This window comes from Nyctereutes procyonoides, unplaced genomic scaffold (genome assembly GCF_905146905.1).
Source record: "Nyctereutes procyonoides isolate TBG_1078 unplaced genomic scaffold, NYPRO_anot_genome, whole genome shotgun sequence".
Lineage (NCBI taxonomy): Eukaryota > Metazoa > Chordata > Mammalia > Carnivora > Canidae > Nyctereutes > Nyctereutes procyonoides.
This window is the reverse complement of record NW_026575136.1, coordinates 31,561,271-31,583,966: the sequence shown is the minus strand read 5'-3', so window position 1 is coordinate 31,583,966 and position 22,696 is coordinate 31,561,271. Positions and strand designations below refer to the sequence as shown.

Sequence of the window (22,696 nt, the reverse complement as noted above, 5' to 3'; positions counted from 1 at the left end):
ATATATATATATATATATATCTCACGTATATAAAAGTATGTATTGTATTTCTGGGCTCTCTATTCTGTTCTATTGCTCTATGTCTGTTCTATGTCATTGCCATACTATTTTAATTACTATAGCTTTTAATTACTATATTTTCCAAAAATAATTGGAAATGAGTAAGTACAGTGTCTAAAGCTTTGTTCTTTCTCTTTTTTAAATTTTTATTTATTTATGATAATAGTCACAGAGAGAGAGAGAGAGAGAGAGAGAGGCAGAAACATAGGCAGAGGGAGAAGCAGGCTCCATGCACCGGGAGCCCGACGTGGGATTCGATCCCCGGTCTCCAGGATCGCGCCCTGGGCCAAAGGCAGGAACTAAACTGCTGCGCCACCCAGGGATCCCAGCTTTGTTCTTTCTCAAGACTGTTTTGGCTATGCAGAATTTTTGTGATTCTATATAAATTTTAGAATTGTTTCTTTCCTGTTTCTGTGGAAAACGTCACTGAAATTTTGATAGGGATTTCATTGAATCTATATATCACTTTGGGTAGTAGTATTTTAACAATATGAATTCCTCCAATCCATGAACACAGGACCTTTCCATTCATATCTTCTTCGATTTCTTTCATCAGTGATTTACAGTTTTCAGTGACAGATCTTTCACCTCCTGGGTTGAACTTATTTCTAAGTGTTTTTATTCTTTTTGATGCAATTATAAATGGGATTGTTTTCTTAATTTCATTTTTTGGAGATATCGCTGTGGTATAAAGAAATGCAACTGATTTTTGTATATTAATCTTGTACTCTGCAACTTTACTCAATTCATTTATTAGTTCTAAGAGTTTTTTTTTTTAATAGAGTCTTCAGGATTTTCTACATTTAAGATCATGTCATCTGCAATCAGAAATAATTTTACCTCTTTCTTTCTTTCTTCTTTCTTTCTTTCTTTCTTTCTTTCTTTCTTTCTTTCTTTCTTTTGTCTTTCTTTCTTTCTTTCTTTCTTTTTCTTTCTCTTTCTGACTTTGATGCCTTTCATGTTTTTTCTTATCTAATTGCTCTTTCTAGTACTTAGCAGTATGTTGAATAGAAGTGGTGAGAGTGGGCATCTCAACCTTGTTCTAGATCTTAGTAAAAGCTTTCACAGTTTCCCCCCTCTGATTATGATGTTAGCTGTTAGCTTTTCATAAACATCTTTATTTTGTTAAAGAAATTTTCTTCTATACATATTTAGTTGAGAGGTTTTTTTAAAAATCATGATTAAAAAAATCATGATTAGATGTTAAACTTTGTCAGATGCTTTTTCTGCATCTATTGAGACAACTATATTTTTTTATCTTTCATCCTGTTAATGCGATGTATCACACTGATTGACTTGCATATATTAAACCAAATCTGCATCCCAGGAATAAATCCTACCCGGACATGGTATGTAGTCTTTCAGACATGTTGTTGAATTTGGTTTGCTAGTATTTTATGGAGGATTTTTGCATCTATGTTCATCAGAGATATTGGCATGTAGGTTTCTTTCCTTCTGGTGTCTTCATCTGGTTTTGGTATCATGGTGATGTTGAACTTAAAAAGTGAGTTTCGAAGCATTTTTTTAAACTTCATTTTTATTTTTTATTTTTATTTTTTTAAATTTGAGTATAGTTGACATACAATGTTACATTAGTTTTAGGTATCCAAAAATGGGGACTCAGTAACTCTATACGTATACTATGCTCACCAGAAGTATAGCTACTATTTGTCATGCAACACTATTACAGTACCATGGACTATATTTCCTGTGCTGTACCTTTATTCCTGTGACATTCATTCTATAACAGGAAGTCTGTATCTCCCACTCTCTATCACCCATTTTGCCCCCCCCAATCCCTGTCCCCTATAACAACCATCATTTTTTTCTCTGTATTTATAAGTCTGATTTTACTTTTTGATTGTTTATTCATTTGTTTTGTTTTTTTAGATTCCACATGTAGGTGAAATTATATGATACTCATAAAAAAGCTTCTGCACAGAAAAAGAAATAATCAACAAAATGAAAAAGCAATTTATAGATTGGGAGAAAATATCTACAAACCAATTAAGAGATTAATATGCAAAATGTACAAGGAATTCATGCAACTCAATAGCAAAAAACAAACAAAACAAACAAACAAAAGCCCCAAATAATCCAATTAAAATGTGAGTAAGGAATCAAGGATCAAGGTGAAAAAGGCATATACAGTGAAATTATTTTGAGTTTTAAAGTACCTTTTATCAATTTACTGTCATGACAATTAAGATTAGATACTTGTCTTTCTAAGTGCTCAATTTCTTTCTATAAATCTAACTATATTTTGAAAAGTGAAAGAAAGTTAACATTCAGACTTTTTAAAAGTAGATTCAAATGAATTAAAAATAAATTGCATTCTCCTTTATTAAGTTACTAATAATTATTATTAATCCAGGTATTTTACTAACCCATGGCTATTTAATTAAGTCAAAGTTTTTATTTTTGAGACTAAAATTGTTCATTATAGATATTGGCTTAAAAATGCTTATTTTATTAACTTTATTACTTATTATTTATTTAACTTTATTCACTGTCACTTTATTAGAATAGGGAACTTTTATTTTTCTAGTAAGAAAAGAAGATGGGTATTTTATTGAATTTTAAAATTATTACAATTAATAAATCTCAATCTCTCCATGCTTAAGTCCTAAGCTTTCATAATAAGAATTTAAATATTGGTATTACCCTATACATTGTACACACCAATACTTGGGTGATAATATTTGCAAAGAAATTTTATAATTGTCTCTCTCTAGTAGAATTTACTTCAATTTCCCAAGAGCTGCTTCTTTATATTTGTCTCCTATCACTGAAAAATATGAATGTGTAACATTAAAAATATCAATATAATTTATTCTTTGAGCTCTCATTCTCTGTGCTCTGATATACTCCTCCAACGTTTACAATTTGACTATCACAGCATGTGTATTAACAATAATTACAAGCTTTGTTTTTTATGTCTTTGAAAAATTTAAAGTCTCTCATATTAAACCACATTATGAACTATCAAACCACATTATGAAATGCATCATCTAGAAAAGAGTGGTTATAGATAAAATTATAGTAGAACTGGAATTAACTAGAATAGTCACCATTGGCTGTGTACACAGCATCCAGTTCCAGCTCTATTCTTCTTACTAAAACCTGATTTTGTCCAGCTATCTGTCTTTGCAACATGCAGTTCAAGTGCCCTGGTGGGAATCTCTCCCACAAAGTACCATGGTAGAACTTGTTATTCTTGGGCTGATGGTTTCCTTGCCCATGATCAGTTTAGGAAAGAGGATATGACCTAAACATGACTAATGATGTGTGCACAGAACTTTTCTGGTGGTTTCTGTTGAATGTTTTCTGATAGGGATGTAGCCTCAGGCAAAAAGAGAGGCATCCCTCCTCTCCAGTGGATGTTGCCTGGATGTCATCATTCAGGAATGCTATAGCTGTCGTTCTACTAGTTAAAGATGAAGGTGATCCTAAGGTGGCAGAGTAGAGATAAAAGGGAAAACAGATCTTTAATTTCCATTCTTGAGCAAGAGTTACTGAATCAATCAGTCCTAAAGCCAGTGTCTTTTCCTAGACCTGCTGTCATACGTAATAATACTCTTCTGTAAGTTGTTTGATGTGGGTTTTCTGTTACTTGCAGCCAAAAACATTCTAACTGATAAAGCAAACCTGTTGAGCTTTCTTCATCTAATGGTGGAAATGGCCATCCCTCTCTGGGCAGCCATCGCAGTTAGTTAAGGTGATGACCAGAATCCAGGCCATGCCTCCTGTTTCCCTGACTAGTGTTCTTTTTACCAATGTGTGCAATTGTTATTGCTTTGAGTGTTATGCAGTTTGTTAATGGCAAATAATTGTTAATCAAGAAGTTACTACAGGAAGGTGAATTCAACTACAAAAGAGACTCAAATTGTAAGGATGACAAGGAATAACAGGAAACTCACTACCTTATGACCTCTAAATTATTTTCAAGTGGTCTATTTTAAACATAAAGATAATCTATTTTCAGATCTAAGAAGTGCAAAAAGTGAATACATAAGAAAATATGCCTTAAAATAAGAAGTCTATGTACTTGTTTCTGTCCTTTGTCCCTCTTCCTCTTCTCCTCCCTCTCTTCTTCCCCTTTCAACCTCTCCCCTCTCTCCCCAGTCTAAATTTAGCATGTCTAACAATATGTTTCACTGACTCGAAGAACAGAAAGGCATGAAACAGCTCAGTTGGCTATAATACCATTCTTATTTGAGAGCCACAGTTTTACTACACAGACATAATAGCAACTAGGCAGTTACTATGACTTTTCTTAGCAAATGAACAAAATTAAATCTCTTCTTTATTCTATGGGGTTGAATTGTGGCCCCCAAATGATATATCAAAGTCCTGACCCCCAGAACCTTTGAATGTTACTTATTTGAGACAAGATTTTTTTTTAATTTTTTTTTATTTATTTATGATAGTCACAGAGAGAGAGAGAGAGAGAGAGAGAGAGAGAGGCAGAGACACAGGCAGAGGGAGAAGCAGGCTCCATGCACCGGGAGCCCGACGTGGGATTTGATCCCGGGTCTCCAGGATCGCGCCCTGGGCCAAAGGCAGGCGCCAAACTGCTGCACCACCCAGGGATCCCGAGACAAGATTTTTTGCAGATGTAATTGAATTAGGATTTTGGAGGAGATTGTCCTGGATTCAGAGCCAGCCCTAAATCCAATGACAAGTGTTCTTACATGAGAAGAGGGAGCTTTGAGTCCAGGGCACAGTGGACATGAACATGTGAAAGGGGAGGCAGAGACTGAAGTGATGCTGCCACAGCCAAGGAGCACTTGGAGCCATCAGAGGCCAGAAAAGGCAAGCAAGGCTGCTCCCATCATGATTTGGTAGGAATGCAGCCCTTCTGACACTTGGATTTCTGACTTCTGGCATCCAGGACTGTGAGAAAATAATTTCCTGTCATTTTGTGCTAGTTTGTTAGGCCAGTCCTAGGAAACTAATAAAATTAAATGGAATTATTTGAACATAAATAGCTCCATTTGTTATAAGTTAGTAGTCTTAATTGAAGTTACAAATGACCCCAAAATCACAAAAGTTTGTATATGACCCAATTTCTCTAATAAGATAATAGTTTCTTAAAAATCAAGGATACCCCTCTGTTTATCATGACCCACCTAAAGGTATTAAAATGTTTTTCTTTTTTTAATTAGTGATTAATCAAAAGGTCACACAGCTCCATGATGTGGCTCCCCTAGAGGCCAAGCAAATGGGAGATAGACTTCCACTCAGGCAGGAACACTTTGCCAATGAGCTCTGTCAGTGTTGGCGACCCGGTGCAAATGCAGTGATAAGGTAACAGAACATGAAAAAGCATTATGTTTTAGAAAAATCATTTGCTGATATTTGATGCGGGCTACCAGTGAGGCTGACCTGATAATGAGTTGGTGAGCTCCTCTGTTTTGGGATTTTGGGATTTTTATTCCCTTTAAGTTAGGGTCTCAGTAAGTAGGCATGGAGAAAATTATGCCAAAAGGGCAATTAAAAGGTCCAAATGAAAAGCTCGGACTGATCCAGAGATTTGGGCCTTATTCTGTCCTTATTTATGGTCTCTATGTATCCAGGAATAACCTGATTTCATGGGTTTGGACACAGTAACAGGAAACACCATGCAGAATCTGCCATCAGCCTGAAATGTCCAGGTGAAAGGCACTGGAGAAGATGGTAGGTGATGCCCACTCTCTTTCTTAAAGCAGAATTAGAAGGAATCTACTGTCTGACCTCTTCGAACAAACCAAACAGGTCTCTGCCAAAACTTCCTCTAGGTTCTATAATCTTAGACTTGTTGGCAATTTTCACCGGGATCAGAAAATTCACTAATATTTAAGCAAGTCATTATACTAATTGAGATTTTTGAAACTCTGCCTTTTGTTGGTGTTTTTGAAATCAAAACATAGGAAAAGTTACCTGTGGAAAAAAGAAGTTCACTGTTAGCTGTATACAACTGACAACTGGGAAGAATTACCCTGAGTTGACCTGGACTGCTGATTTGCCATTACATATGAGATGGAAAGTAGTATAGAAAGAAGGCCAAGAGCTGGTGGCATGAAAAACAACTGACAACAGCCCTAGGGACCTTTGCTGTAAAAATGCCATTGTGGCTGTTCAAGGACACAAAGCTATCTATAAGTAGGTACAAACCCTATCAGCACACATCAACCTTCAGAAGTGTCATAAGCAGGGCTACTACTGGAAAGAAGATAGAAAAGGTCAAGAAAAACTACCTGAATGTTAAGACCCTGTGTGAATAGTTCAAACTATGGCTGCATGGGCATCTCAACAAATTGGGGTCTCAGGCAAGGTAACAGATGCTAAAAGTAGTGCACTGCATTCTTATATCCAGTCCTAAGTGGTTCTGGAACACTGATACACATACATATATAATATATATTTTATATATGTAAAGTAGATATATAAACCAATTTTAAAAAGAATAAATTATAATCACAGGTGACAAAATTATCTGATAGTTCATGAAGAAGTTAAATAGTAAATCACTCATAAGCAAAGATATGGAAGTTCTGCCAAATAAAATTAATAGAGTCAAATTACATTGTGTGTACAGACCTACACACTCACACCTACTATCAATGACAAAATAAATACACGATTTTTTCTAGCACATTTGGGTTATTTATAGAAATCGATAGGTATTGGGATGCCTGGGTGGCTCAGCAGTTTGGCGCCTGCCTTTAGCCCAGGTTGTGATCCTGGAGTCCTGGAATTGAGTCCTGCATTGGGCTCCCTGCATGGAGTCTGCGTCTCCCTCTACCTGTGTCTCTCCTCTCTCTTTTTCTCTCTCTCTCTCTGGGTCTCTCATGAATAAATAAAATAAAAACTTAAAAAAAAAATCAACAGGTTCGTATAATAAAATAGTATTAGTAAACTCAAATGATCCAAACTATACAAATTACATTATACACCTGTAATACAATATAACTAAAATTTATAATAGATGATTAAATATTCCATACACATAAAAAGTAAATAACATATTTCTAGGACTATCTGAGTTAAAAAGGAAATCACCAGTTAAATTACACAATACATTTTAATGAAACAATACATGCTAAGATTTGAGAGACATACAAATCTTAGTATGTATTGTTTCATACTAGGTGTTTCAGTGTTTTAGACACTGAAAAAGAAGTGCATAAAAAACATGTTTTTAAAAATATTTTTATGAATAAAAAAAGGTTGAAAACAAAGAACTCAGGCATTCAATGGATGAAGTTAAAAAAAAAGCAACAGTATTTCAATAAATAAAGACAATGGCAGAAATCATGAAGAAAAAAATGAGAAGTTTCACATAAGAAAAGGTCCATATGAAGGATTAATAAAAGAGACTTATGGCAAGATAGATGAAAGAAAAAAGAGAAAAGGTGGAGATGAATTAAGTACAAGATAGAAAGGGAAAAAATTAACACACAAAATCTAAATATTAATAAATATAATAAAAAGCTTGCAAAATGAACACACAAAATCTAAATATTAATAAATATAATAAAAAGCTTGCAAACAAATGAATACTAATTAATTTGAAAACATAGATAAAAGGATATATATTTAGAAAAACATAAAATGCCAAAATGGTTGCAGGAAAAAAGTTAGAAAACTTGAACAAAACAATATACTCATCTCCTAACAGCCCATATCTAGACTTGAGTCTAGAACTGAGTTTTACCAAACTTGCAAGGTAGGCTTAATTAATATCCTCTGCAAGATATTCTAGGAGAAAAGAAAAGGATGAAAACCTGCTTTTGCTTTCTGAGTCTGGGCTAATGTTGATTCCAAAATAAGATATGAAAAATACAAAAAAATAAATATGGCTACATTTTACTTATTAATGAATAACAAATCCCAACATGCAAGTAAGGTTTATTTCAGGAGTAACAGTATGGGTCACATCAGAAAATGTCCAAATGTATCTCTCAAAATTGACAGACTATATGAGAGAAATCCCATGATTACCCCAGCCAATAAAAAATTACATCATTGATAAAGTTCAGTATTTTTTATGAGAAAATAACTCTTACTTTATCAAGAATGGAAAAGAATTTTCTTCATTTGAAAGGTTAAATACCAAAAAAAAATATTTTATTTCATGCACAAGTATTAGATACATTTCATTTATTAGTGGAAACATGGGAGCTATGCTTTCCTATCACAGCTTTAATGTAATCAGGTCCTGGAGAATAAGGAAAGGAAAAAAGAAAGAAAGGAAATGACCATGAAAGAAATAAATGAAACTATCAATATCTGCAGGCAATGATTACTGGCATATAAACACAACCAGAGTCAACAGAAAAATAAACTATTAGAAACAACCAAAGCATTCAACAATATTGTCAATTATAGTAAACACACACACAAAAAACAGGATTTCTCTACACTAATAATCATTAATTAGAAAATAAAACAATACCTTCCCAAGAATAAGAAAAACTGTAAAGTATCGAGGGATTTTGTTGCAGAAAAATTTAACATTTAAAAGAGAAGCTGAGTAAAAAGAAGGCATTACATGTTCCGAGATAAGTTGCTAAACTAACTTCAGAAAACAAGAGCCAAGTGTGTGGGGGAACAAATGCCACACCAAATGTCCCAGCATAGTGTGACACCATGGTAATTTAAAACAGGAAGCGGGCAGCCCCGGTAGCACAGCCGTTTAGCACCGCCTGCAGCCCAGGGCGTGATCCTGGAGACCCTGGATCAAGTCCCACATCGGGCTCCCTGCATGGAGCCTGCTTCTCCCTCTGCCTGTGTCTCTGCCTCTCTCTCTAGCTGTGTCTCTATGAATAAATAAATAAAACCATAAATAAATAAAACCATAAATAAATAAATAAATAAATAAATAAATAAATAAATAAATAAATACAGGAAGCACGTTAGTGAGAGAACAAGTAGACGGCACAGAATAGAGAAACCAGAGAAAGGTGTGTGTGTGTGTGTGTGTGTAATGTATGCACCATAATGACTGAAATGATAGAAAGTTCAATGAATGGACAAGTGAAAACTGACCCCCTACGTATTTTTTTTTAAAATAGAATTCTTAATTCCATATACAAATCTGGATACCGGATAGATGAAAAGCAAAAATATTAAAGGCAAAATTATAATGCTAACTGAATAAAATATAAGATAGGATCTTCATGATCTATGGGGTAAGTAAGTATTTTGTAAGAAAGGGACTGAATGAAGCCCGAGTCATGAAAAATTTGAAAACATCCACATTTGCAAATCTGTGTTTAATGCAGGACTCCATAAAGTGACAGATGACAGGGGTGAGAAATTATTTACAATGTCTACTAGTAAAGTAATCTCATATTTAGAATAGACAAAGAAACCTTACAAAATAGCAAGAAAAATGCAGGAACTCTGGAAGGAAAGTGGACAAATGATATAATTGGGGAATTCCTCTAAGAACAAACCCCCAAAGCAAACAGAGATAGGGAGAAATTTTCAATTACTTGGGAATAGAAAAATGTACATTAAAACACAACTGCATACCACATTACACTTGTCAGATTTGGAGAGGTCAATAAACAATGGAAAGTATCAATAAGAATGTGAGAACAGAACCCTCACACATCCAATAGATGTGAACAATGGAGATGCATCCTGGAAAGTCACCTGGCAGTACATATTTAAGGATTCATATATCCTTAACCCAGTGATCTCATTCTTTTTATAGACTCCAGAAAAATTTTCACATTGAATCATAAAAACACAGTAAAAAATGTAATTACAGTATTGTTTGGGATAATGAGAAGTTCTAGCAATCTAGTTTCCTGTCACTAGGAAAATGGAAAAGTAAAATATAATGGATGCAAACTATGGGGTATCATGTAGCAGTTAGAAGCAACTAGCAAAATGGACATACAGAAATGCAAATGGGTCTTAAAAGCCATAATGCAACATGCATAAAAATAAGAAACACAATACGTTATAATACAACAGTACTTAAGTGAATTAACAATGCAGTACATGTTCAAGGAATCAACAGTACACATTTATAAGAATCCTACAGTTTCCCATCAAACTTATTATAATGATTATCTATAGAGAAGGGGAGATAAATGAGGTTAAGGATGGGAAGGAAATAGACTGATCAGATATTCCAGAAAGGGATGATGATAGCAGCCATCAAGTAATACAATTAACTCAATCTGGAGCTGAAACAGAAAGAGAGAGGGGTGAAGGAGAGAAGCGGTGAGGGAAGGACACCCCCCCAAAACAAGTCAACTGAAAGAAGTGTGAAATTCTAACAAGTCAACCATTATTAACAGTCATATGCCTATTACATTTCACCCATGCTCTGAATTAGTTTTCAGCCTGGCTGTCTATGGTTTGGTATATGATACCACTTAACATAACTAATAGGTCCAATTACGCTCCTTGAGTACCTGACACAGAGTGGAAAAGAGTATTGGTCTGATCATTAATACACATCCATTCCAAAGAATATAGAAAAGCTGAAGGAGATTATGGTTACATCCCTCAGCTTATGAGACCAATTCTAGGCACGATCCATTAGTTAACCACCAATCATGTTTAGCTAGAGGTTTATCTACACACTTACAGCATCTAGCCATAATACCCAGCATTATTATCTTTTGTTTAAAAGAAAACAAAAATATATACAGGTAATAGAAGAATCCAATTTCCAGTGATTAAAATCTGGAAATGCAAACTGTGGCCTCCGGGCCAAATTTGGTCTATCACCTGCGTCTGCAAGTAGTTTTATGAGAGCTCAGCCACAGCCATTTGTTTACACAACGTCTCTGGTGCAGAGCTGAAGAATTACAACAGAGACCTTAGGATTTGTAGAGCCTAAAATTTTTACCAGATAGGTCCTTTACAGATGAAAGGTTGCTAGACACTGATCTGAAAAAACAGGACCTATTTTTTTCATATAAGAACTCTGAAGGAGGCAGCTATTACTGTTGGTCCAGTGGTTTGATGAGAAAGCATCTCAAGCTCAAATATTTGTCCTTCTTCTTCCCATTTCTCTTATGACCATCTCCTCATGGGCACAGAATGGCTGCTGCATTTCCAACCATCATGCTTTTCGTGTAGGAAACAAGGAATATGGGACATTGCTGGCCATATCAGCACACAAAATCCTTTCTATACCTTCTAACAGGTTTAAATTTCTATTTCATTGGCCATAAACATAACTTTCTAACTGTGGGAAGTGTAAACAAGGAATAATCTAGGGTTTTTTTCCCCATCTCTATGGTGGCAATGGGAAAGGAAGAAGTGAGTTACAAATGGATGCTGAATTAGCAGAAAATTAAATTAAATCAAGCCCCAAGCTTAAAATGTCAGTCTCATCAGCCTTCGCATAATAGAATGCCTTTCATGTACATACCTCCCATACATTGTGAGGGAAAAGTAGTTCTCTCACTCTTCCAACCTAAAAAACTCCCTCCTAAATTAAAAATAATATGAAGATTAAAAACAAAAACAAACAAAACAAAACAAAAAGAACCCCAAATTTAAATGGTAAACCATTCAAGTTAGATCACAACACAGCTACTCCAGGTATACCTGACCTAGTCATGGGAACTTTCTCAAAGCAGAATTTTTTTTCTCCAGCTGGTCATGGAAGACAAGGCAGAGAGCCAAAGCTTGAAAAAAACCTGTTGCGCCATCTCTGTGCTGGAGAGGGAAAGAACCCCGTATATCAAGGATTTCAGGTAGCCCCTAGCTCTGAGAGCAGTCCCTCCTTGCTAGTAAGGAAACAGGGGTGTCGAGTCGTGGGGCTCTAAGGAACTAAAGTCACCAACTATATTAGAAGCTTTGAAGCAGATTTTTCTTTAGAGCCACCAAATAACTCAGTCCAACTAAATTCAGGGCTGTGAAACCCCAGGCAGAGAAACCAGCCATACTACACCTTTGGCCCTACAGAGCGGTGAGCTCATAAACAGGTGTTTTTTGAACTTCTGAATTTGCGGTGATTTGTTACACAACAGTAGAAAATGAAAACTGCACTATAATTACTGTTAGTGATGGGGAACTGCAACCCTTGGAAATAATGATGGTCCAACTACATTGGTTTATTTGCAAAAATTTGGAACTGAAATTAAACACAGAAAAGTTGACTTTTTGGACTGCTGTCAGAGTTGGCTGAACCAGCTCGAAAACCAGGAGGGTATTATGGCAGCCCCAAGCTTCCGAGGACCATCTCCACTACACCAAGACAATCCTTTCACAAAAGGATAGAAGGGATTGGTGGAAACTTCCAGGCCACTGCAAATCAGGTTAAAATTTAATTTTCTAGTACACTGGATTTGTAATATGATTAACTCAATTAAAAGATAGATTATAGAAAAGGAGAAGTAGGAGAAAATAGTTGCATTTTTAAGCAAACACAAGCTCTCTTTCTCAAATCTCTCTGTCTCAATACAAAACAAAACAAAATAAAACAAACAAAAAAAATCTTATTTCCCTGAACACTAGATAGCAAGAATTCCATCATTTCTTCAGGAGGTCAAATTATGTGTGACAATGACACTGAGTAGAAGCAATGCCCCAGCTATCACCAAAACAAGCGATGTCACCGAACCTTCAAGCCCACGGTTCCCTACATTAAGAACCTGTTCTCTAACCAATAAAATCAGTTTAGTGGCTGCTACTGATCTGTAATCTTGGAACTTCAATGGCATATTCAAATTCTATTTTTGTTTTTTGTAGAAGTATTAGCAGTATAAAGGCTTTGATTTTTTCAATATTACATAAATTAAGTAAATACGAAAAACAGCATTGTTATTTATAAAAGTTTCTAGATAGATATCTATAGTGAGGTAAAAGTATTAATTCAAGAATAAATTCTCACTGAAATATTTTTCAAGTCGTAAGTTGTAAATGAATATGCATTCATTACTTGTGGAATAATATGTGATTTTCCACAAATGGCAGAAAAACAATTTATCCTCAGTGAACATGATGCAATAAGCATGTCTCTTGTTGCATCTGTCAGATACTGCATGATGAGCCAGACGGGGTGAAAGAGAGATTTTTTTAAAAAACCAGAAATGTATTCTGAATTAATAAAGAGCACTGGATCTAAATCCATTAAATACATGTAAAAATGCTTCAGAAATGATGGAAATAGTCATAACAGGGTTGTGCGATTGAATATTTTTTCTCAAAATACTATCTGATTTACCACGTACAATGACATGTTTGAAGTTACAAGTTACTTTATCATGCAGATTGGTCTCAAAACTTTTCTGAAGTTGGTATGAATTATATCCCTAGTTTCAGAGATGCAAAATCTGAGGCAGAAACGACTTGTACAACCATAGTTGTTTTACATGTTACCTATTATCTTACAAGAAATTATCATCTCACTTTGTGAGCTATGGCATTATTTGCATTTTACAGATAGTAGAATGAGAGAAAGATATTAAGTCATATTACTTTTTTTTCCTGATGTAATACCATTATGGATGATTGCCTCCCACACAATTGGATAGTTTTTAACAGTCGAATAAAGACAATAATTTTGCTAACATAAATCATACTTCTATATACCCTTAGTCAGTCTAATGGATATTTTCTAAAAGTCTGATTTCTTTTTTCTCAGTGAACAGATATTTGTTATGGAGCAACAGGCGGTAAACAAAAATTCTGATTGCTGAGTGATCTACTTTCCATGCATTCTTAAATTGCACAGAGTGATTCTTATTGGAGATATCTTAGATGTTGTAAAATTTTAATGGACCTGCTTCAAATATTACAAAGGTCAAGTTTAACTCTGGGAGTTCCTTATTATTATGAAATCACAACTTCTGATGCCCTCCTTGTGAGGAGGGTCTGAACACCTGATCTCTCTTGCTCATCGTGGCTTTAGAGTTGCCCATTCTCATGACCCACCCATCTCTGTTCAGAGACACCACATAGGTGATGCATCCTGCCATGGGCATTTTACCTCTGCTTTTCATCCTACATAAAAAACAACTTTTCATATTCCATTTTTTTGAATCTCCTCTAAATCATTAGCATGATCAGATAATATGAATAAAGCAATAAATAAATGATCATGGGGGATGCCTGGGTGGCTCAATAGTTGAGCATCTGCCTTCTTTGGCTCAGGGCATGATCCTGGAGTCCTGGGATCGAGTTCCACATCCGGGTCCCTGCATGGAGCCTGCTTCTCTCTCTGCCTATGTCTCTGCCCTCTCTCTCTCTCTCTCTGCATGTTTCATGAATAAATAAATAAATATAATCTTTTTAAAATTATAAATAGGGATCCCTGGGTGGCACAGCGGTTTGGTGCCTGCCTTTGGCCCAGGGCGTGATCCTGGAGACCCGGGATCGAGTCCCAGGTTGGGCTCCCGGTGCATGGGGCCTGCTTCTCCCTCTGCCTGTGTCTCTGCCTCTCTCTCTCTGTATGACTATCATAAATAAATAAATAAATAAATAAATAAATAAATAATAAATAAATAAAATAAAATTATAAATAAATGATCATGGGTTAACTTGTCACTGTCTCAGGAGCCAATGTGTATATTAACAGGAGCTTATGTTAAAACAACAACAACTGAGATCTCTTCAAGTTAAGAGATAAAAGATGGATGAACAAATGAATGAATATTATACCCGAATGTAAATGATTATTACTCTGGGACCTTCCAGCAGATACCTTAAGAGAAACCAAACCTTTGAACACCCTTCACATCACACCAAGTGTGTACTGATCCAAGCAGATAGCCAGCCACTGGAATCAAATGAAGGCTTTTAACATAACACACTATATGCATGTGCTGCTTACACACTAACCTATGGTTTTGCTCCTAATTTTAAGGATATGCTATATTTCCAGGCGGCTATTTTTCATAAGGATGTCTTCATCTTTTCCCCAAGTTTCTCAGATGTTTGCTTTACATAAAGATAAATACTGACAAAGAGGTAAAGCAGAGAGAACAAAATGATGTTTTCAATGTCAGGTTGTAAGGGGGTTAGAAATAAGATTGGTCCCAATACAGGCATTGCTTTTCTGGCATCATGTAGTCCTCATCACAGAAAATTCACATAGTTCTATCTTCATTCATCCTTCTCAGGGATTTTATTTATACTTTCCTCCCTACAGACAGCACTCATATTTATTTTATTAAAATTTCTATGAACTGTTTCTTTTTCATCTGCTTAGAAAATTAAGGAAAATTTATTAGCTGATTCTATGTAAATTGCTTTAGTTCAGTTTTCATTGAGGATAAATTTGTTTTGAATATCTGTTATGACAATTATATACAGCTACATTTTCAACCCTAATGCATTTTTAATAACTTCCTTCAGCAGCTAGTGATTTGAATTTCAAATTCCTTTCTACCAAGAAGTAAAAAAAAAAAAGTATATACCATTTTATAGCAGTTTCATATAAAAATTGATTTATGCGGCAAGATCTCTCACAGTAAACATATCAAATGTCTAAATGGGACCATTAATACTCATAAGCTTTACAATATGTATGTTCCAGATAGAGCACAGCACAAAGTTAAAGTTGGCCAAGAAATAATTCCATCCTTAGTCCCTCACTAAGGGATATATTTCATTCATTTGGTTGATTTAGTCCCTCACTAAAGCTGGACATATTTCATTCACTTGATTGATTATTTTGATTGATTGCTATTGAGCGCTAGAGCAGATTTTAGGGCATATCAAAATAACTGACTCATCATAATTTTAATGTACTTAATAATTAATAAATAGAACAATTGGAGAAATTCACACAAGTCTCTTTTAAGCTATCTTGAAAAATGAATTTTTTTTTCAATTCTGGGGATCCAATATCTGAACTGAAAATTAATTGCTCAAAGGAGAAGAAAGATTTTTAAATATGTTAACCTTTTTCATAAAGAGATCTCCCTTTATTTACCTGACCATCAGAGGGAGCTAAGAAATTTATAGATTTCCAAAAAAAAAAAAAAAGGATTCAAGATTCTACAGATGGAAGAAGCCATGGGAAATGATAGTTCACTCTTGATTTTGCAGAAGCAAAAGTACATGTATGTCAGGATAAAAATCACAAACATTTGTGATTGCTATTTTGCCTCAATGGCTGGTTGTTTAGGACTTGGACGAATTAAGACCATCTGACCTCTGGAGTGGTGTCCTCATCAAGAGGGGAAGCCTCAGGGAAAAGCGGGACACACAGCCTCTGATATTGTCTTCTCTTCTTTTTCCTATTTTCAAATGTCAGTATTCTTCAGAGTTTTCTTTTTGGTAACATAAATAATTCTCTCTTTAGAATCGTTAAAAATTTCAATTGGAAGTTCCAGTTAAACATTCTTGATAATTACTATGAATTTTACTGTTTTAATATTTATTCTACTTGGCATTTCCTTTCAAGTGCCACTTTTCATAATTTTCTATCATTTTTTGGATTAGCTTTTTTTTGGGGGGGGGGTCAAGTGTCAACTTTTTTGTTTTGGAACTCTTGTTAAACTTAGAATTGAAATACTTGTAAAACACCCTGAATGTGACCATAAGGCTGGTACCAAAGCCCACATCTTTTAGAGGAAAGAGTTTTACTTTGCATTGATTAAGCCTTCACAGAGAGGCATTAATAATACACCCACGTTAACATCACCTGGGCATCTGCACCACAGTCTGGCTGCAGCTCTGTTTAATGAAAACATCTATCTGAATGTACCATAAAGATACCTAATCTAACATGCCAAGGATGCCTTCTCTTCACCACTGACAACACCTCCTCCGCACAGGATCCCTGTCTCTGTAACAGCATGACCTCTCATCTGTCACCCAGTCTGGAAGAGACAGCAACACATCCTCCTCTCTCTTCCATTTCTCCTACATCCAATCGGTGAAGGCTTGGGAATTTTACTCAAAGCTTGCTCTTCTAGTCTTTCCTATGTTCATGAATCACACCATCCTCTTCTCTCTTGCTCAAGCCCAAACTCAGGAATCTCCATAAGTCCTACCTGCCTTTCACTCACACTCCACATCTACTCCTGACGTACATCAATGTTCACCAACCATATCCAAAATGCTTTCTACCAACCTCAGCTCCAGCACTAACATCTGTACCCAAGCCACCATCCCATCTAGCCTAGACTAATAATGGCTAACGTTTACCACAATTTACTATATGCCAAGTGAGTAGTTACATACTTAGCTATAAAATGGAATTCATTAATAGAATCTTGTTATATTTAATCTCATTAAATGCCTATAGTACCATTTTATTCCCTACCATAACCCTTTTTGCATTATAATCTGTTAAAGTATCATAATCTTTATCTGTCAGAGGAGAAAAGTTAAGTACATGGAAGTTAAATAGCGTATGCAAGTTCACACAGCTCTTAAATATGGAAGCTAGATTCCAGAACCTACAATCTTACCCACTGTGTACTGTTGTTAAAATGTTTTTATTCCAGCTCTATTATTGAGATACAACTGGCATATAACATTATGTAAGTTTAAGGCATATTATGTGATCTTTTGATACATGTGTAAATTATGAAATGATTACTAAAACAAGGTTAGTCAGCATCTCCATCATGACTGGTTAGAGGGTAAGATGAGTAAGTTCTGGACACTTAATGTACAGCATGGTAACTATAGTTAATGATATTGTATTATATACTTGAAAGTCGGTAAGAGAATCAATCTTAGATGTTCTTATCACACACACACACACACACACACAAATGATTAAGATTCTTGATCTTTCTCAACAATCTATTTTCCAGGATGATCTGTCTCCTTCTTGAGGATTGTACCCCAGTCATGAGTGCATAGACTCTAGATATATTGGCTGGACAGTATCCAGCCAGCATTCACTGCCATTGACCAGTGGGCAATTCCTCTGACAAGGAATCCAGAGTATCCAGTATGCTCAGTCTCTCAAAATTTTACTCAAAAACTAAAGTTCACAGACTCATATCTCACAACTTTGCAGTTTTTCAATACATAGTTAAACATTTATTAACTATTTAATTATTTAAATAAATAAATATTTATTAAATAATACAGCAAAATGAAGTTTTTAAAATATTGCCATGATCATAACCATAATACAAAATACCAGTGTAACTTGGGACTTCATATAATTAGAATAGGTACCACTGTGCTAGTTGCTCCTTGATATCCTATCTCAAATGGTCTTCAAAAGAGACACAATATGTACTCATGAGAAAATCAAACTCTCATGAGCTAGTAAGTGGCTGGACAGGAACTTGAACTTGGATTCTCTGCCAGTAAGTTGACATTAATATATAGAATATCTCATAGAGAGTTAAATTCAAATGTTAAGCCCTAATGGTTGTCAAGTATTTATGTAATAGAACTGGTTAGTACATTACTGTAGAAAAATCTATTTTTTTAATAAATTTTATTTTTTAGAGCAGTTTTAGGTTCACAATACTGAGGAAAAGGTACAGAGATTTCCCTACAACCCCTGCCTCTACACATGCACAGCCACCCCCATCATCCACATCCCACACCCGAGTGGGACATTTGCTTTCAACTGACAAATCTCCTTTGATAAAACATAATCACCCAAAGTCCATATTTTACAGTAAGTTTCACTCTCAGTGTTGTACATTTTATGAGTTTGGACAAATTTCTTTTTTTTTTTTAATTTTTATTTATTTATGATAGTCACAGAGAGAGAGAGAGAGAGGCAGAGACACAGGCAGAGGGAGAAGCAGGCTCCATGCACCGGGAGCCCGATGTGGGATTTGATCTTGAGTCTCCAGGATCGCGCCCTGGGCCAAAGGCAGGCGCCAAACCGCTGCGCCACCCAGGGATCCCTTGGACAAATTTCTAATGACATACATCCACCATTTGGGTGTCATAAAGTATAGTTTCACAGTCCTGAAAGTCCTCTCTGCTATATCTATTTATCACTCCCACCCCCAAACCCTGGCAAGCACTCTATTTTAATAAAAGGAGGAACGAGGAACTGGACTACTTATCACATAAAATAAAGTCCACAAAATCCTTACATTATTCAGGGTGACTTACTCAGTGTTACCGACCATGAGAAAATAAATCATATCCTGGGCTTATTGAGGCATTTTATCAACAAAAAATACCACTTCACAATTCAGAGTTCTGGCCATGAATTCTCCAGGTAATTATCCAATACTTAGCTGCAATTTGATGTTATCACCAAAGACAACATTAGATGGCATATTTTAATGTCTTTCTAGGGTTATATCCTACATAGTTTTAATTCTTTGTAAATTGATATTTCATTCATAGAATGTGCGGCCACATCCTACACATCAGCATAGTTGATGAGCCTTTCTTACCAAAGCTATAAACAGCAACTACTACGCACATTAGTGGAATCATTAGTGCGGTTAACACCAGCCTCCAAAGCTTTATCTCCTAAATATTGCCCACAGCTTAAATCAAAGTAACAAATGCACAATTAACCTGAACAGAGAGAAAATGTCTACTCAGCACGTTGGGAAATGATGTAGTTGAATTATGAGTCATCTCATTTCGCAAAGTAGCCATAAAAATGAGTCTTTCATTTTGCAAACGTACCACTGGCATTTACAGCAGATGATTAAAATAAAGCAGAAAAATAACTTTTGCATTTTATCAGAACAGGGACATTTTATCCTGGTCATGCATTTTTGCCTCTGCGGATTTCATCTATCAAAAGAAATGTCTCTATGAGTAGATGCCAAGGGTCCACTTATTCCCTAGCGATTCCGAACACTGTGACTTACCTTATGAAAGTTTCTGAAATACGCTGCCTTTTCATCTGGAAATTTTTCTAGCCTTCTGGGTCCTTTACTGGAAGCCTTCTTGAAAACCAACCAGCATCGTCTGAAAATCTGAAAGCAAATGAAGGAATCTGATCATCTATCTTTTTACATGAGTTTTGTAACGCCAGGAATTTATCTATTCAATTAATCCATTGAAAATAAAAATTCTTTAATGTACTTACAGAGAGAACAGTTCTTGAGTCCTAACCAGGTTATTCATTAAAATTATGGCAAACTTTTAATAACACAATATTTAATATAAAAACGACTTTTGTGAAAAGATTTTATGGTACGAAGTTCTCAATGTGCTGGCTTCAATGGTCTTTAATCTAATTAAATCATCTGAGGTCAATACAGATGAAATATTTATCTCAGTATGCCAGTGACAGAAAAATTCTGTTTTCCATGATAATGCAGTCACTATTTAAAAGATCAAGCACTTGTATAATGCTCAATTTTCTATCTTTCACAAATCACCACATTTTACAATTTACTCATCTTATAGGATTAATATACTCCAAAAGAACAAATGCTCATATATTAATTTAGAAAACAGAAAGATATGTGTTTTTATAATGGAAAAATCTGCCTTCCCTTTTATACTTTCTAGTAACTAGCACTTGTTAAATGCTTATTATACATAATACACCTAAAATTTTATATACACATTTAATCCCCCAAACTACTACATGAGGTAGTTTATCTCCATTTTAAGATAAAGACAGTGACAGTGTCAGGATTTGAACACACCTCTGTCTGATTCCAGCTTTAGTAAAAAAATAAATAAATAAAAAGCAGAACCATTAATTCTACACACACAAACCATTATTCCTGGACTTTGCCCTTATTTCAAAGGACTAATTAATAAAGGACCTTGAGTTGATGTCCCCTCTGTCAGCCACCCACCCCAGGTATGTTTAAGACAAAAATAATAAAATGAATCTTCTTTCGGTAATTGGAAAGGTCTAGAAATGCAAACTGGCCACAATTTTAAATTTCAATATTTAGCACAGTTTTGTTGGAGTATACACTCTCTGTAGCCATAAACAAATGCACCGAAGGAAAACTCACAGACCTTGATCATTGTATTTCTCTCTTCCATTTCTTTATTCAAACTGCAAAGTTGCTATACTATGGCTTTTTCTTTTTTCCATCTTTCCTTCCTTCCTTCCTTCCTTCCTTCCTTCCTTCCTTCCTTTCTCTCTCTCTCTCTCTCTCTCTCTCTTTCTTTTTCACTAATACTGGCCAGATAAATAACTTCTTTGGAGCATTCATTGTTCATTACTCACTAGAAGACAGTGTTTCCCATGTTAAAAAGCACTCTAAGAGTAATTATATAGAAGACTTCTCATTGAGGTACCTGGGTGGCTCAGTGGTTGAGTGTCTGCCTTCTGCTCAGGGTGTGATCCTGGGGCCCTGGGATCCAGTTTCACATCAGGCTCCCTGCAGGGAGGCTGTTTCTCCCTCTGCCTATGTCTCTGCCTCTCTCTCTCTGTGTCTCTCATAAATAAATAAATTAAACTAAAAAAAAAAAAAAAGACTTTCCGTAAAATCAGTAAACAGAGTAACAGTGCACGCACTTTCACTTTACTCCTGCTACCTTTCTTAGCTTCTCCCCATTAGCTTTGAAAAGCATCTGAAGGATGACCCTGAGCTTTGGCTCACATCTGTGTGTCTCTCCTTCTCTACCTGGTTTGAGATCCGACTCCTCTGCCATGATTCCTACCCACATACACTTGGAAGTAAAGGGTTAAATTATTCCCTCAGATGTCCTGGCGTTCTTCCTCCACACTTGTGTTTATTTATTTTTTTAAGATTTCATTTATTTTTTAAAGATTTTTAAAACCCAGGCATCCTCACACTTGGGTTTAGCACACTGTGTTCTAATTAGTGATTTACTAGTTGGTCCCTTACTGAGCTCCACCCTCACAGTAAAATACGATAAAAGAATTGTGAATACTAATTACAATATAACATCAGCATATGGTTTAACTTTAACTCAATTCTACATGGTTTTTTTTAGCATTATAGATTCCCCTTTTTAAGCTTTAAAAAGATATTTATATTTTAAGTAAATTTAAGGTAATAAATTTAGAAAATGCAAACATAGGAAAAGGCAGCTCGGTACAATGAAAAATTAATAAAGCTTGGTGTTGGTTTGCAAATTTAGGAGTTCGCTGAGTGAAATGTGAAACTGGCCTATTTACATAGAGGGCAAGGAAATACCCAAGAATGAGGCAGGCCCCCATCCCCCCAGATTGGTAGCTAGTAAGTTTAATGAGCAAGGGAATTCACATACAGGACTTCTCTTGGGCGGCCACAAGACAAGCACATCTCAGCACCCTCCCATCAAATCTTAAAAGTTGACATTGAGAAGCCTTAATGGGGTTCAGTCACACATTTAGTCCAGATGATCTCAACAACACATTGCTCTCTTAAGATTATGTGCTTGAAACGTCTCTATCTACAAGTAGGGTGGGTGGAAGGTACCTTCCAAGAATGAGAGAGGGTGAGGTCCAGCTCTCAGGTCAAATGGTGATAATGTCCTCAAAATGACCTTACCCAACATTTTGGAACCTAACAGGTAGATTTACATTATGGCTTTGCCATTTTATAGCTGTGCAACCTTAGACAAATTATTTGATGTCTCATAATAAAGGATACCTCCTAGGACAGAGGGAAGAGTCCACAAGATGAGTCCACATCCTTGTGCACAGTAGGTTCTTCCTAAGGTCAGCTCCTCTCTCAGGCTCCTTTAACTTACATAGTAGGTGCAATTTGCCATGCATGACAAAGTCATTTGTAAGGACACTTTTTTACTAATGACACATAATTCTAACAAAATTCAGATCCAGAATACTCAGATC

The 22,696-nt window shown here is 35.5% G+C and overlaps 1 protein-coding gene across 1 annotated transcript in view; it reads right to left on the bottom strand.

Annotated features, from left to right (window-relative positions):
* The window catches only part of LOC129495611 (docking protein 6), a 363,401-nt gene that overhangs the window by 233,116 nt on the left and 107,589 nt on the right, over nt 1-22,696 (bottom strand). Inside the window, exon 2 of the mRNA XM_055303284.1 lies at nt 19,791-19,898. Coding sequence (XP_055159259.1) covers nt 19,791-19,898 — 108 coding nt within the window. The remainder of the gene's footprint in view (nt 1-19,790; nt 19,899-22,696) is intronic.